At 38.2% G+C, this 17499-nt stretch overlaps 1 protein-coding gene across 1 annotated transcript; it reads left to right on the top strand.

Annotated features, from left to right (window-relative positions):
* The first annotated feature begins 496 nt into the window (after window positions 1-496).
* Window positions 497-4183, top strand: LOC131197821 (large ribosomal subunit protein bL32m-like). The gene is made up of 3 exons (XM_058182341.1): window positions 497-854; window positions 2996-3177; window positions 3807-4183. Exons 1-3 carry the CDS (start codon window positions 758-760, stop codon window positions 4059-4061), a joined length of 534 nt encoding a protein of 177 aa, XP_058038324.1. The 5' UTR covers window positions 497-757; the 3' UTR covers window positions 4062-4183.
* The last annotated feature ends 13316 nt before the right edge of the window (window positions 4184-17499 follow it).

Raw genomic sequence — 17499 nt, 5'->3', positions numbered from 1 at the left:
TGTGTGTGTAAACTATTTCTCCTGAACTACTCGTTGTCAGTGCTATATTCAATTTCCCTGTTGAAATAAATTTTCTTTTCATTTTAAAAACTCATGGAACTGTGATACCGGCAACATGTGAATTTTGATTGCACAGCTAAGTTTGCCAATATAGTAGAAAAATTGCCAATATAAAGATTTTGGCTAAAACTTTATATAGGAATATTTTTCATAACTTCTGTTCTTATCTGAGCAGCCCATGCAAGGCGCGGTGGCCATTCAAACAGTTCGCCTCAACAAGTAAGCCCTACTCGAAAGCGGTGAGAGAAAAACTGTAGCCGCGTTCCGCCATTTTAACTCGCGCCACTGAGCCTCACAGCCCGCTCTGGCTAACTGCGGCTGCGTGCCCGGCAGCTTTACGCGTGCGCAAGGAAAGAAACCTGTCTGGTGCGGAATTTCCGCAGTTTTATGATAAGTGATGTTCGCCTGATAATTCCCGAAAGCAGCACGTGGCCCTGAATTTCTAGGAGTGCCGTTAATTATAGTGAATCTGCGAGACGGGCCACAGGGGCTCTCAGAGGCAGCCTCCGGTGCAGTTTGAAAGTCAAAACTCGCACAAGGAGAACAGTAGTTCACCCAAGACGTGTGACAGTGACAGGATCGATGCGGGGACTTTGACTCGGTTTCCCAGGATTCCTTGCGGTGGACACCCACACGGATTTCGTCGGAAGCCTGTGGGCGGAGCCGCGGGAGGTGCCGGGAAAGCCGGGAGCGGAGCATGGCTGCAGTGTTGGTGTTCTCGTCCCCTTTCCCCAAACTCCGTCGTTTTCTCCGAAGCTGTTGGGGGACACTTGGCGGCCACGCAGGGCCATGGGGTAAGGATTCTAATAAGAGCTCAGCGGAAAATTCCCACGGTCGCCTTCAAGCTACTCGTTGAGGTGCTTGCGTCGCTCAGTCGAACGAGGGAATTGAAAGCTACTTTTTAGAAAACTACTTAGAAACTATTTAGAAAACTGCGAATTTGCTAGTCGAGCCAGCTTCGGCTGTGGTGCTCGGTCTCCTTTCGTCTATTTGTTTGCTTCCTTGCCTGTTGCTTTTTCTGTTCTTTCCCAGGCAAAAGCATGGTAGGGACAAAGTGCAGGGAAGAGAGATTATTTCTTTTGCTTGTAGGAAATTAGCAACCACCACCCTCCTAGAAGAATGAAATATTTTAGAAAAAAAAATTTTTTTTTATTTACATTTATATCCCGCCCTTCTCCGAAGACTCAGGGCGGCTTACAGTGTATAAGGCAATAGTCTCATTCTATTTGTATATTTACAAAGTCAACTTATTGCCCCCCCAACAATCTGGGTCCTCATTTTACCTACCTTATAAAGGATGGAAGGCTGAGTCAACCTTGGGCCGGGCTTGAACCTGCAGTAATTGCAGGCTGCTGTGTTCTAATAACAGGCTTCTTACAGCCTGAGCCATCACGGCAGAATATATTACCCTGGATGAGAAATGGAGAAACATGTTTTAAAGACAAAGCAGCTTCCTGACTCCCCCCCCCCCACCTTTGTCAATGGGTCAGAGGTGGAAACTCAATCTCCCCACCTTTGTCAATGGGCCATTATCATCTGCAACACAATAGGACCCACCTAGCAACAGAAACTCACCACATGACACCTGGGAAGATTACATCAGCCAGCAAGGCTAGCTAAGACCCCCACTCCCTGGGAGTCTGACAGCCAATCAGGGTACTCTTCTTGTGCCCCAGGAAATTCAAAGTTCAGAGAAAGCATAAAGCCAGGGAGCGCACAGGATCTTTTCTGTTCTGTTCTTTTCTGTTCAAGAACTCAAGCCATGTGATCCTGACCACCATTAAACCATCTTTCCAAGCAGCCTCCATGTTTCCAGTGTCTTTGTCCCCACTTGGAACTGAACCCAGATGGATATTTCTTCCAACATGCTTTTTGTTTGTTTTTAATCTGGCTTTATAATTTTTAAAGAGAAACAGATTGTTAGTTAAATGGAAGATAGCATTCAAGCTGAAAGTAGAGCGCTCGTACTATAGATTCCAAAACTGTTTACGTCCCTTATGTGTTGTTCATCGTCTTCCATGTGGAAACAAATGTTAGAGAAACAAGAAAATGTTATGAGAATCGGTTTGCTGTAGAAAAGGCTGCACACCGGAAGATGCGAGATCCCACTTTAGGCAGGAAGCCAGCTCAGTGACTTGGGCAAGTCCTCTCTGCCTTAGGAAGCAGGCAAAGACAAGCCGCTTCTGAAATTTTGACAAAACTGCAAGGACTAGTCCAGGCAGTCACCAGGCGTCAAAAACTGGCTTGAAGGCACATACAAAAAGATGATGAACAAGAGATGATTTCTCATTTTAAAAAGCAATTGAATGATATGAGATACACACACACACACTTTAGATGCTGACCCTGTGCATTCCATTGTATACATATTTATTCAGAAGTGAGTTCATTTGTTTTCTGGGCTACCTAATTCCTTTTAAAGCGTTTAAAATTATTGTCATGGTCAATAAACCTTATGTTACTATAGTGATTTTTAATTGTTCAATAAATTTGCTAATTCTGCACTAATATTAATCTTTCCCATCACCCATCTTCTTCCACTTATGACTGTAATTTTGTTGCTTGTATCCTTATGTTTTATACTGATTGCTTAATTGTAACCTATGGCTGTCATTGATGAAGTTATCTTTTCTTTTATGTACACTGAGGGCATATACACCAAACCAAATTCCTTGTGTGTCCAATCACACTTGGCCAATAAATTCTATTCTATTCTATTCTATATGTTGAAGTTCCCTGTAGATGGGCTCCAGCACCAATTCAGCTTGGATGTTGAAGAGTGCTGCTAGCTTCAGATGTCGTTGGTTTAAAATCCAAATGCTAGTCAATTCAGAATGAAACCCATTAAAAAAGGTGTTACTATTCCATATTGAATTTAAGCTGTTTTAAATAGATTAAGATATGACACACTCTGTGTTGATACCTTTTCTTTAAGCTCCTGCTTTAGCAATACAAGCTCCAGATTCTTTACTCAATCCTGTGGAAGAGAAAACGGAGTATTTTGAAAACCCCAGCTTTTTAGACAGCATACTTTGGATGCCAGCTCCAAAGTCAAGGCGGACAATTGAGGTTAATCGCACCAGACGAAGGAGTTCTAACCATCTTATAAAAATAAAGGTAATTTGTTAAATTTCCCTGTGCAGAAAATTGGACTTTGTTTCCCTTTCATTGCTTTTATATGTTTCATTCTTCACTATCAATAGGAGTAAGTTGGCAAGGAAGTTCATAGATATAAATGAACGTTTGTTTCCTAATGGGTTTGCTGTGAATATAAATCTATGCAGTCTGTGGGCTGCGTGAAATTTCTGCCAACTGCAAATGTGAAACCAAAATTGTAGTTTTGTTTTTATTTTGTTTGCCTTAATTTCTAACAACATGGAAAACAAATTGTTCAGCTAGACAACTATCCATCTAACCACCATGGCTAAAATACATTTATTCCTGCTTCTTGACCAAACAGCTTCCTGCAGCCCTGTAGCACATCAAGGGTCTGAGATCCAGATTCAACCCTTCAAATATTGCCTGTCCCTACTAAATATTAAAATATTAACTTGGAGATATATTTTGATTTCTACATAGCATTGGCAATACTATTTTTGCTGTGTTGGTTTTATTATTTTGATAAGATTGTTTAGTCCCATTTTGTACTCCACTTTATTGTTACGTTAATGAAAAAAGTTCAGAATTTTTATAAATAATTAAATATTCTCTCTCACTGCATCTTAAGACACTTTTTTTTCTTTTAGAGAAACATAGATATTTGTCCCGAATGCGGCAACCTGAAAGAGAAGCATGTTCTTTGTGGCTATTGTTATGAAAAAGTTAAACAGGAAACCTATGCCATAAAAAATCAGATTAGATTATTGGAAAATGGACCACATAAGGCTCCCACTGTAGAAAGTGTTGTGCTTTATGCAGGCGAAAAACCCAGAAATGAAGATGAAGGCAAGCGAATTATCGAAAGGAACAGGAAACGTCCATCTTGGTTCACGTTGGACTAAACAGACATCACAATGGAATGATTGATTCCCTTATACAAATCCTACTTTGGATAATATACATCCAGAAGACTGCACTGTACTCTTTAAAATAGAGACTATTGTAATAAAGCTTATATAATAGATGCAGCATGTTTTCCAACTTAAGTAAGATGACTTTTTTTTCCTCTCCAAACTGCAGGAAGCATACCCCATTGCATGGCATTGCTTGTTGAAGGATGCTAAATAGTATAAATTTTCTAACTTGTTTTCTGCATGTTAGAAAACAATGACCCTTGTCATGGTCAGATCACATCCTGATAGCTCTGAGATCTTTTATACTAGCCTCTATGGAGAGGGGATCCATTAGAGTGCCTCATAGAGCCAAATGGGTTCCAGGAGAATCCTGAAGGATTCATTACATAGTCCTGCCAAAATCTTAGTGACAGTCTGGAACAAAAGGACAGCTGAGCCTCTGGACAGGATTGTACCTATGTAACATCTCGCAACCCGTCACTCCCATCATTCCCAATGATTTTACAGAGAAATTGAGGTTTCTGAAATGGATTAAGAGATGTCCAGGATGCTGTTTGACAAAAACAAAGGATGACTCTGACTGGAGTCTTGGAACTGCTTGTCTAAAATGTAAAAGAATATGATTTTTATGCTTTTATTGCATGTGCATAGTGTCACCGACTCTGTTCTGGCCAGGAGACTTGGATGATTATCTTCAGAGCTCTGCAGAAGAAATTGTTGATTACCTGTTGGATAAAACACCTGTAATCATTCCCAGTTATAAGCTTTGTGTAGGGCACATCCTGGGGAGATGCCTAGGGGATCTTGCCCAGTATTTTGGGAACAGTTTGATCTTGTTGGACGCTTATTCCTCCAGGCTGGTGAAAGCCACTAGGGTGGTGACTAATAGGTGGGTTCATGCAGTGATAAATTCCTCACTGCAAAAAAACCCATCCAACCGTCCATCTTCCCTTTTTGAGGAAGGTTTGAAAAGATGGTTGCTTATCAGTTCCAGTGTCCTGGATGTAACATATTTTCTGGATTTTCACTCAGGATTCAGATCTGGTTATGGGACAGAGACAGTCTTGATCACACTCAGGACAATCTCTAGTCCTAGGCAAGATAGGAGTAGTACAACCATTCTCACTCTTGATCTCTCAGGAGCCTTCAGTACCATCAACCATAGCATCCTTTTGAGCTGGCTATATGAACTGAGGCTAGGCTCCTTTCTCCAAAGTCAGTCCCATTTGATGTTAATAGTGAGAGATTCAACTTCCAACCACTCAGTTGCAATGTCTCACAGGTATTCTGTGTTTTTTAACATCTAAATGAAGTGGTTGGTTGAGACAATCTTACCATGGGTTATGATATGAATATGCCAGGGATAGCTCTACATCACTACATCTGGTGACCAAGGTGATGCTGTCTCTGTCTTGTCACAATGCCTGAAGGTGTCGTGTCCCACTCCTCCGCTGACGGCCAGGTCAGGGAAATCCGAATCAGGCGTGCCTCTGCAGCTCTGCCAAAGTCCTAGCAAAGTCCTCAGGGCAGGCAGGAGACCAGAAAGTGACTTCAGCAAGATATGTTTAGACTTTGCCTGACTCAGAGAATGCCAGAAAGCAGGTCCTTTATATAGGCCATGGGGTGTGGCTCCATGACTCGGCACTTATCCAGGCCTGCCCCTCCCTTCCCTCTGCTGCCTCTGTCTATCAAGTCTTCTAGGACTAGGACATTCCTCCGTGTTCGGAAGCAGATAAGAAGGCCCCAGCTGTGGTGAGATCGGACGAGACACAACAGAAGGCCATAGAGCAGGGGTATCAAACTCACGGCCCACAGGCCAGATGCATCACGCGCTGGCCACGCCCAGCCCCATTTTAGCAAAGGGAAAAATTCTCAATAAATTATATGACAGCATGATGATGCAAATTTGACACCCCTGCCATAGACCCTGGGTGAGAAACAATGGGCTATGACTGAACCCTAGTGAGACTATCGCTTTGGCTACATGGAGCCTCAGTCTCTGAATTTTTATCATCTTTAGTTCCAGATGGGATTGCACTACACCATTAGACCCAGTTTGCAACTTAGTAATTCTCCTAAACTAAAGTCTCCTCAAAGAGCAGGTGATTGGTGTGACTAAGGCAGCTATTCCATAGTCCCAATTTGTGCATCAATGATGACCTTTCCTGGATCACAACTTCTTAGACTGGCTACTCAAGCCCTAATCATCTCTCATCTACATTACTGCAATGCATTCTACATAGGGCTATCCTTTCCTTTCGGAAGCATCAGTTGGTGCAAAGTGCTCCACCAAGAGCACTTGAGCGTCTTGGATAGTAGTAAGATACTTCAGCTCTGTAAACTTTACTGGCTATCAGTCTGCTTCTGAGTGCAGTTCACGGTGTTGGTTATGACCTTTAAAGCCCTTAATGCCAAAGTCAAGGCTACCTGATAAACCATCTCATCCTGCTCATACTAGCTCTCCACCAGTCCTTTTGTTATATTGTTTTATTTTCCTTTGTTTCTTTTTCGTTGTATTATTTTACTTCTGTTTTATTTGCACACTTTGCTTTGCTTTGCTTTCTTTTAATTGTTGTATACTGGGTATCCCCATAGCAAGATAGGCAACAAATAAATTTACCAAACCCAGATAATGCACACCAAACTATTCACATTGCATCCAGTTCAATAACAGTACTACTTTCACAATCTGGCTTAGTTTGAATACAAACAAGGAGTGATTTACTTAGAAGGATAGCAAAGATAATAGAGTGGAGAACAATTGAACTCTTCGTAGCAGTAGTTTGTTAATGACTGTACACATCTATAGTGTAATTTAGATATAGTCAAATAGTGCAAATTGTCATATTTGAATCACTACCATCATCATGGGAGGCATGAATAATTGGCAGTTTTCATTTCCTAATGAAAAGCATTATTTCAATTAGTTCCTGTTGGCTCCATCACTGCCTTATGCAGCATGTGGTTGAATTAGATGCTGCCAGATAATAGACCCTCACAGATGATTTGGAACAATTCTGTGTTTGAGCTGCCATGTATCTCTCCAGCACCTGCTGCAGCTGATGGCCTCATCTGTGCATTTTGGAGAGGGTAAAATGTCAATATTTAATATGCCTATCGTTTTCTGTGCTCTTGCTTTGTATTAATGAAAATTATTTTTGATGTCAATTCATACATAAGCCTAATTTTAGTAAGGAATGATGTAGATCCAATAAAGATATATATGGAGATTCTCAGTTATCCAGGTCATGGTTGTCCCAAAGATGCTTTTTTTTCCAGAGGCAACTGAACTTTCTCAACAGAGGGGGAGGGATATGATGTCATCTCCAGCCTACAACACAATCCTTTCAGCAGTTCCAAGAAGGCTCCACAGCCATTTGCACTATTCAGGTGACTGAGGACACAGATAAACTTCCAAGTAGCCTCAATAACTCTCTAAAAAATGTTTTCTTCGAAGATGTTTTGTTTCTCATCCAAGAAGCTTCTTCAGCTCTGACTAGATGGTGGGAAATGGCAAGATTTATATTCCTTGCAAACAGCTGGTTATTTGCATTCTTTTATGAAGTGGTTTTGTATCCCCAATGTACAGATCTGCACATGGATTACTGCATTGCATTGCATGTACCACATTGCTCAGTTTGTATTTTGACATAACGTATCTAAAACAATTTACTGAATCATCTGTAAATTTTCATGTGCCAGTAATGAAAGATAGGAACATATAGTTTTTAAAAAAAGAGTTGAAAAGAGCAAGTTAAAATATTGTTTGATTTCCAAATACAAGCTGATAAAGATTTGGCTCATAATGCACCATATTTAGAAAGTTTAAAGATCTGACAATTGAAACTGAAAGATTATGGACCTAATGGTTATTGGTATACTCGACGCCACATGAAAAATATTAATGGCACTTAGAAACTCTGCGCATTGAAAACATTTTCATCTGTCAACTACATCCATATTGCTTGGATCTACCTATATAGTACACTTATAAATTACAACATTTTGCAACCCTTAGGAACTATAAAGGACTATCCCAGCTAAAGAATTGACAGTTACGATTTCACACTGTTGTATATATAATAATAATAAAAATATTCACATTTGTTGCTGTAATTACATGGAGCTGAAAGCCACTGTAGCAGTGTAAAACATTACAAACTGGAATGTTGGAAACCATCTTTATATTTGCAGAGACAAACTATCTTTTTTTAAAAGTTCTATGGGATTTTTATTTTTAAATATACATCAATATCAATACATGAACATTTTGGGTATAATTCATTTTGATGCAAGCAGCAATAATATTAATATTTGTTACATTAATCGAATTTATGTAATCCTAGTATTAATATACATGTTTGCTTTAAAGTAGTCATTCAATATTTCAATGTTCCATTTTAATGCCAATGTTATTACTGTATTTTTTGGAGTGTAAGATGCACTCTTCCCCCCACCTAAAAGAGGCTGAAAATTTGGGTGCATTTTATACTCTAGCTTTTTTGAAGCTTTTTTTCAACCCTAATGCGCTAGTGAGTGAAGTTTGCCTGCTCCTGCCGACTCTCAGCTGTGCTTTAGAACCTTTTTTCAGCCCTAATGAGGCGCTAGCAAGTGAAGGATCTCCATGCTTTGCCTGCTTCCTTCGACTCTCATCTGTGCTTTAGAAGCTGTTTTTCAGCCTTAACGAGGCACTAGCAAGTGAAGCAATCTTCTGAGCTTTGCCTGCTTTTCTCATCGCTTCTCTCTCCAAAGATCAGCTGTGCTTTAGAAGCTGTTTTTTATCCCCAAGCAGGGGATAAAAAGCAAGCGTGTAATCAAAACCAGCAAAGTAACGTGCTAAAGCTGACCAGACTAAGGATGCTAGCTAGATGAATACTTGGTAGACAGATATTTTTTTCCTATTTTTGTCCCAAAAAACTAAGCTGTGTCTTATACTCTAGCAAAAAATATGGTATTTACATAGTAATGCCATCTTTCAGCCTCTAGTTTTTCCATCTAGCTATTGCTTATATTCTATTATATAAAAATTATATATGCTAACATTCCCCGTTTCTTACTTCTACCTCTATTATAGCTTCTAGTCAGGCCACCATTTCTAATCCTAGTGTTAATACACATTTATATTAAGAAATAGTCCTTCATTATTTGGTTGTTCAATGTTTCAATATACCATTCTAGTACCAATCATCATATTATTTAAACATACATAATAATACCATCTTTCAGCCTCCAATCTTTCATCTAACTATTGCTTTATACAAAAGTGTGCATTCTTATTTCTACCTCTATTCTGGTTTTTAATCAGGCCATCATTATATAAGGGGGGGAAATCATTTCTATCCATCATCTCTTGTCCATTTTAATACTTCAATTCTTACTCATTTTTAAGCTTGCCCCCCATACACCTCTCTTAGAGCTTTGTCTCTATCAACATCTATATTTTCACCATTTAGTCTGAATTTTTCTCCCATCTCTATCCCTCCTAAACTTGAATGTCCACCCAAGTCCCTATTTCCCTTTCAAAAGTATCTTCCAGCTTATCTGATTCCTTTTTAAAATCTTTTAAAATACTTTTCCCCTGGTTTATTTCATCAGTCGTTATTTTCTTTATTGTCATCTTCTCATCTACCTTTATTTGCTGATTTGTCTGTTCTATCTTTTCCTTCATTGTTTCTGTTGTCTCCTCTCTTTCCTGGACTCTTTGATCTTAATTCATTATCAGTTGTAGGATATTTTCTGTTTTCCCATTTATGCCTTGCACTAGGTTCTTCATCTCTCTGTGATTCTTTGTCATAGTGTCCCTAATGCTTTGAAACATCAATGCCATTTCTTTTGAAATCTCACTCATTTCTCCCTGAAGGAGCATCATCTTATTTTGGTAAGTCCTGCTCTTACTCAATAGTCCAAAAACAATACATTCAGGTCCAATGTTGCTCCTCAGAAAGTTCAATAATCATAGTTCTTTATATTCCAGGATTATTCAATCAGTTCCATTTAGATAGTCCAGGAAGCTTTCCAAAAATCAGAAGTCACTTTATTTTACTCTAAGGTCTTCCTTATTGTCACAATAGAGTCCAGTAATCATAAAGTAAATAGTTAGAGAACAGTGAGTATCACCACAGTCCTCCAGATGGATGTTGTTTACTTCTCTTATCTGAAATTTTGCAGACTTATGGAGGCATGGTGTATTTTCCATTCACCAGTAGGTGGCACCCTCAGCTTAGGTTTCAGCATTGTTTTGAGTCTGACAAATTGATTAATCCAAATTTAATTCAATTTATGGGAGCAAAGTCAGCTATTCAAGTAGATAGTGCCAATATTTTATAATGCCTTTCCAGAACAATGTCTACCCAGTTAAAAGTCCAATTTTCTATTTTTAAAAGGTCTTTAGCTTTTTTCCCCTTAGTTCCTTTCTTTCGGGTCTAGGATTTTTCTCTCTATGGTTATTTGCCACTTTAAGAAATAGTTCTAAGAATCTCTTTTTCTGGCTTTTCTTCTTTTTTCCTTTTAAGTTTAGGGTCTAAATAAAAAAAAGAATTTTCTCACCTAACTCCAGTCACTGTTCATCTACACCGCTCCTGCACATTCTTTTGTTGCCTTGGCTGTCCCAGCTTCATCACAGCCATTTTTTAAAATTTGCATTTATATCCCGCCCTTCTCTGAAGACTCAGGATGGCTTACACTATGTTAGCAATAGTCTTCATCCTATTTGTATATTTATATACAAAGTCAACTTATTGCCCCCAACAATCTGGGTCCTCATTTTATCTACCTTATAAAGAATGGAAGGCTGAGTCAACCTTGGGCCTGGTGGGACTAGAACCTGCAGTAATTGCAAGCAGCTGTGTTAATAACAGACTGATGGCTGCTTCTTGTCGTGGATGAGAGGAAAGAAGTCTTGGGTTTTTGCTGGGAGTTGCTGCTCTCTGCGACCTTCAGGGCACCTCTCTTTACTCCGCCATCCCTTTAGCTCCTTTTGGAGCCCTCCAACAGGGAGAACTCGGCATGGGAGCACGGAAACCTGCTCTTCACATCCAATCTTGTTGCAATGTCAGCCAGAATTCCCTCAGAGACAATCTTTGTCTGCAAAAATGTAATGCATTCAGAACTTTTATAAAAATCAGATATAGAATATATCTTAAAGAAAAAGTACTATAGTCTATTGAATGCCTTTGTACTTGCTTAGTAACCTTAATTATTACAGCCGTGGATTTCTTGTTTGGGAGCAGGAGAGTCAATAACCACAAAATCCATTTTAAGGTAAACAACTGCTACATCTTGTACTTAATTCTTCATTGTTTTCAGCATTGGCAGTCTCTAATTCTAGTTCAATATCAACTCTTGAGAATGAAAAAAGGTATTATTTATATTTGTATTCAGGCTTTTTTCAACAAAATTCAAAACATTTCATATGAGGTGTGGGGAGGAATCCAATTTAAGGATCCAGACCTTTTTCATTGCTGAAACATATTCTTTAAGGTAATATCCAGTCCAATGAGAAATTAATAGAAAGAAAAATAGAAAGAAGAATTAATAGAAAAAATGTAGTTCATGTTATTCCAAACCAATATCTTTGAAATATTCCAAACTTGAAATCAGTTAAAGTGACTAAACATATTGGGCATGGGTTATAGGACTTGTATTGTCCAGCACATTGCAGGGGACTCAGTTGAGAAAACGTAGCAGGCCAATACCTGGAGTTAATTCTTGTCTTTCCCATGAACTCAGAAATGTTATTTTGTAAACTGCTATAAACTGCTATTTTTTTTATTTCATTCATACAACCCACCTTATAATATAGAAGCAATAGAGATCACAGTGTAACCATATACAATATATTTTACAAATTAGTCAATATTGTTTATTTGCTTATTTGTTTTTGAATTCATACCTTCCCTTTCCATCTGTTTGATTGTTGTTACTTTACAATAATAAATGAAAATGTATTTTGCAATGAAGAGCAATTCCTAGATATTTACAGTCAGATGATATTACACTGAGAAAATCAGCACTACAACATCACAATAAAGTGCAATCACCTTAACAATGAAATCAATAAACATTTATACAAATTCCAGTGTAGTAACTGTAACACTACATTTCAAAGGCCCTAGATGTTCTGTTTTAACAGCCTTCCAGATGATATCCAACTAGATACCAGATGAATCTTTTGGGATAGGATGTAGCATGATGTCTATGTCGTATCCATCTTTTGTTGTAGATCAAACAACCATGTAACCAAAATATATCTTAAGACATAAATTAAATATAAACAATTACATTTAATTAAAACCTGTTGAAGAAAACTTCTTAAATAATGTCCTAAATCCTGAGAGAATGAGGGGCAGATCTAGCTTCTTGGGAAACACATTCCAGTCTGGTATACAGAAAAGAAATAGTGGAGATCTTCAAATGGGCTTCTGCTGATCTGTGACCAAGCGGAATCATATAAGGATAGGCAGTCTTACAGATACACAAGAAATAACTTTGTGGCAAAAATGACTCATTAAAAAAAATAGAGAGGGTCCGGGTCCAAATATTAGTTTATCCATCCAAAATTAGCAGATTACAATGAGTCTTTTCCATCCATGGATGCCAAGAGCAAAAACCGCAATGCCATTAATCAAAGAGACCTTGAACACACTTACATAAAAAGACTCAACTGAGAAAGAAATTACTTATAGCTAAAACTGATAAGAATGAAAAGCAACAGAAGGGAAACTTAGATATTATTACATATAAGATAGGAGCATAATAGGCACATTCCTGATTGGCAACATGGTAGTTTGATATACAAATTTGCATGTATAGCTGTTTTAAAAAGTTGTCTTGTCCTTACTTGCAGGTACAAACTGTAAAAACCATACAATAATGTGAATCTTGAATATCCTGTTTTTGATTAATCAGTGACTGAGGCCCAGTTATAGTTTTCCTTAAATGATCCCTGGTATACAATCCTTATAAATTATGGCTATATAATAAAGAAATAGAAAAATATATTTAAAAAATATGATTTGGTATCAAGTCACAATTCAAATTAAATCGACTCTCCATAACACCAAAGTGGGAACTATACTGATTCGTTTGCCAACCTATCAACAAATCTTGAGAAATCCAATCTGTCAAGCATATAATGCCAACTTCATGGGAAAAATCAGTTCTATGAGCATCTACATTATCTTTCAAATATTATATATTAAGAGTGAGACAGTTTATTAATTTTTGTGTTATTCGCAGTTCTGATTTGTTTGCATGTTAGCTGAAATAATGTTGAGTTTCTCTGTTTTCTATATATTTTGTATTAGTATTAATACAAGCATATATGAAAAGGTTTGACTGAAATATCAATCAAATGATACTATTTGAACCATTTACAATATACAGAGGGATATAACCTTAACAGCTTATAGAAAGATCTTATATGCAGCTAATATTCAATGAACTGATATATTGCAATATTAAACTATATGATAGATTAATATATTCAGAATACAATTTATAATAGTTACATTCAGAAAGTTCCAAATTTAATTACTGATGTTTCGGACAGAGTTGGGAAAATCTATGTTTGATACTATGAAAAACTGCTGTCTATCAGTGGAGATTGCTGTACTAGATGAATCATTAACTTATCTAACAATAAAATGCAGCTTCCTTTGCTCCAGTGAATTACAAAAGGAGTGTAGATCCACAAGCAAAATGTATAAGGAAACAGACTCTTGTATTGCTGGCTAACATGAATTTTAAAATGGCTTTTTCCCTTAAGATTGGCAATAAATTACTTTTCAATACAAACTTGCTTTTCTTTAAATGAGAAAAATCAAAACCAGCAAGTGAATTATGCAAATGTTGTACTTTAAACATGTAACTTAGTAAACGTAAAAATTAAGCAAAATTTATGCTCAAGTATTTAATTAGACACCAAATAAATAATTTAAATAGTAGTCTTCTTTTTCTTCTGTGAAGTCAGAATAATCAGTCAGCCTGTCAGATATGTCAGCATTTCATACGACAAAATTGGCACACATCCATTTCATAAACGGTGGCTCAAAGTTTCTCATTCTTACTCTGGGGATTTATGAAGGTCAATTCTGTAATTCCTTGATTTGCTCAGTGAAGCCAACTACAATCACTTTAGCATCTGGCATGAGAAACCAGTTATAAGCCAGAACTGCAGACATTTTAGATGTCTATAATATGGACACCAATAGAATGAGACAGATGGCACCATCTGAAGATGCTATCTTTTGAATATTAAAGCTTTGTCAATCTTCAAATACAAGATTCAATTTCAACCAGTTTCACTTGTGAAATATGTTAAATGCACAAAAAAAGAATGCCTTTGTATCAGTATAAAGGATCTTTTTTTCCTTAATTACTCATTTCTATATGCAATGTTTTTGAAGTAGTCAAAAGAAGAAGGCTTGCAGATTTATAACATGGGATTCCTAGGGTATTTGAGTGGCATAAAAGAACTTTCGAAAAACAGAACAATTAATGAAGGTGGATGAGATCACATATATTTGGGTATAGGGGGCTGAGAGGACATTCAGCTAAATGGAATACATAACAGTAACAGAGTTGGAAGGGACCATGGAGGTCATCTAGTCAAGTGGTCACCAACCGGTGGTCCATGGACCACTGGTGGTCCACGAGAAAATTTTGGTGGTCTGTGGTGCACCTGGATGGAGGAGCTGCTCCGGGATGAGCAATAGCCAGTCCTGTGAGTAAAGCTCTGGAATATGGGACTGGCCAGGCAGCTCATGGTGGGGCTGTAAATCTCCGCTGTAGAGGGAGGTTTGTGCAAACTGCAACTTTGCAGCGCAGCCTCCCAGCCAGAATGAGATAGTAGTGCAAGGAGGGGTTGGCGGTGCAGATGAACCAAAGCAACAGGTGGCGGCAACCCTGGGCTGTTTTCCCCCCCTACTGTGACTTCCTGTCGGCTGAACCCACCAGTGGCTGTCCACACCCCTTGCCCTCCCTTCCCAGTCACTCCTCGCCTGGCCTGAGAAGGGAAGGGCAGAGGACGGATATTTGCTCCATATGCCAGAGCGGGAGCAAAGCTTCATCTCTTGCTGGATCTTGTGGGCATTTCTTCTAGCCCTTGTTCGTGCTCCGTACACCTCAGTCTCTCAGGAGATTTGACTTCCTCTCAGCCCCAAGAAACTGGCTGGCCCATGAGATGAGAAAGAGAATCAGAGAGAGAGAGAATCAGAGAGAGAATGAAAGAGAGAGAGGAGAGAGAGGGGGGAGGGAGGGAGGGAGAAAATGAGAGAGAGAATGAAAGAGAGAGACAGCATGAGAAAGAGTGAAGAGAGAGAGAAAAGGGGGAGAGATGAGAGAGAGAAGGAGGGAAGAGCAATAAGAAAGAGAAAGAGGGGGAGAGAGAAAGAGAATAAGAGAGAAAAAGAGAAGGGGAGAGAAAGAGAGAAAATGAGAGAATGCGATAAAGTGGGAGAGAGATGAGAAAGAGAGAGGGGGACAGAGAGAGAGAATGAGAGAGAATGAGAGAGCAAGAATCAGAGAGAATCAGAATGAGACACAAAGAGAGAAAGAGGCAGAGAATGAAAGAGAAAGAGACAGAGACAGAATGAAAGAGAGAGAGAATGAGAGAGAGAGGGAGAGACAGAATGAAAGAGAATCAGAGAGATAATCAGAATGAGACAGAGTGGGGAGAGAAAGAGACAGGGGGAGAAGGAGAGAGAAAGAGAGGGGAAGAGAGAGAATGAGAGAAAATGAGTAAGAGAGAGAGAGAGAGAGGGAGGGAGGGAGGGAGAGGGAGGGAGAGAGAGAAAGAGAGAGGAGGGAGAGTGTCTGAAGGACTGCATCCTGTCACTGGGAGTCCAGGCACTTCAGCAAGCAGTGCAATTTGTATTAGTCAACCTTTCTGATCGACAAACTCAGCATCTTAGCCACTCTCTTTGCATAAAGTTGCAAAGTTACAGAAGCTTCCAGTAATGAGAAAATTTGTATGGATAGAATTTCTAATTCTATGCAAATGGCTTATACATTCTAAAACTCTTCCTCTACATTCTGTAAATGCATGGAAGAAATGAAATGGCAGGAGTATGGATGAATGTGTGTGCATGAGCATTTGAGAAAGACAAATATATGTGTGTGTGTGTATGTATATATGCAGGCTATATACATGTGGGTGTGTGGGTGAGTGGGTGTATGGGGTATGTACTCTGAGATGACAAATTTTCAGCAGTTTCCTAAATATTAATAATGAGGATATTGGAGATTCTAAAGCAGGAGAGATTCATCAGAGAATAATACAGATATTAGCAAGGTATTAGTACTTACGAGTTCCATTCCATTTTGGATTATGGGACCCAGATGTCTGCTGTTGCTCAGTGTAAGGAGAGATCACACTACTTGCCACTTTAGCCCATGGAATTCTGCTTTTTCCTGTTTTGGAATACTGCAGTCCAGTATTTTCTGGTTGCATTCTAATAAGGAAACTGAGGCACAATTATATATGGTATTATATCGTTGCTACAACAAAAGATCTAATGGTGGATTAAGAGTTTTACATATAGTATTGGCTATGGATACTACATGGATATAGCATTTTAAAATATATTTATTACTACATTAAAATATTTTAATTTTTATATTTTACATACAAATTCTCTAAAGAGAATTATGTATAATAGCAATATCAATAGCACTTAGACTTATATACTGCTTCATGGTGTTTTGCAGCCTACTCCAAGTGGTTTACAGAGTCAACATATTGCCCCCGACAATCTAGGTCCTCATTTTACCAACCTCAGAAGTATGGAAGGCTGAGTCAATCTTGAGCCAGTGAAACTCGAACTGCCAAACTGCTGTCAATCGTCAGTCAGCAGAATTAGCCTGTAGTACTGAATTCTAACCACTGCACTACCACATCTCTGTATACACATATAATTATATATTATATACTTTATATGCATAAATTGTACATTAAAAAGAAAAATAAAGTAAATAAAACTATAGATCATATATGAATAACTATATATGAAATTCAGTATATTTTAAATACATTATAAAGTAAGTTATTAGAATAAGAATAAGTTATTATGGAGTTATTATTTCTTACTGTGTAAAAAGAAGTTTTACAGTTGTGCCTGTAAATTACAGAAATTGCACAGAAATGTGCAATTACAAGTTATCATATAAATAAATAGTTAACAACTGAGGACAAAGTTGTCCTACTAATATATAAAATGAAATCTGTTCTTTCATTTGCATATTGACAATTTGTTTCAGTTGATGAAACATGTTCAGATATTCTGACCCACAATGTCCAGGTGGACATATGATATACAGTACTAGTTGAAATTTCTGATCTATCTTCAAAGACAGAGCACATTTAACATATTATGGGAGTCTATTTTTGAGATATTAAGTGCACAGTAACCAGAATGGCAAATATAAA

This window comes from Ahaetulla prasina, chromosome 4 (assembly GCF_028640845.1).
Source record: "Ahaetulla prasina isolate Xishuangbanna chromosome 4, ASM2864084v1, whole genome shotgun sequence".
Lineage (NCBI taxonomy): Eukaryota > Metazoa > Chordata > Lepidosauria > Squamata > Colubridae > Ahaetulla > Ahaetulla prasina.
This window is presented reverse-complemented; position numbering and strand designations above follow the sequence as displayed.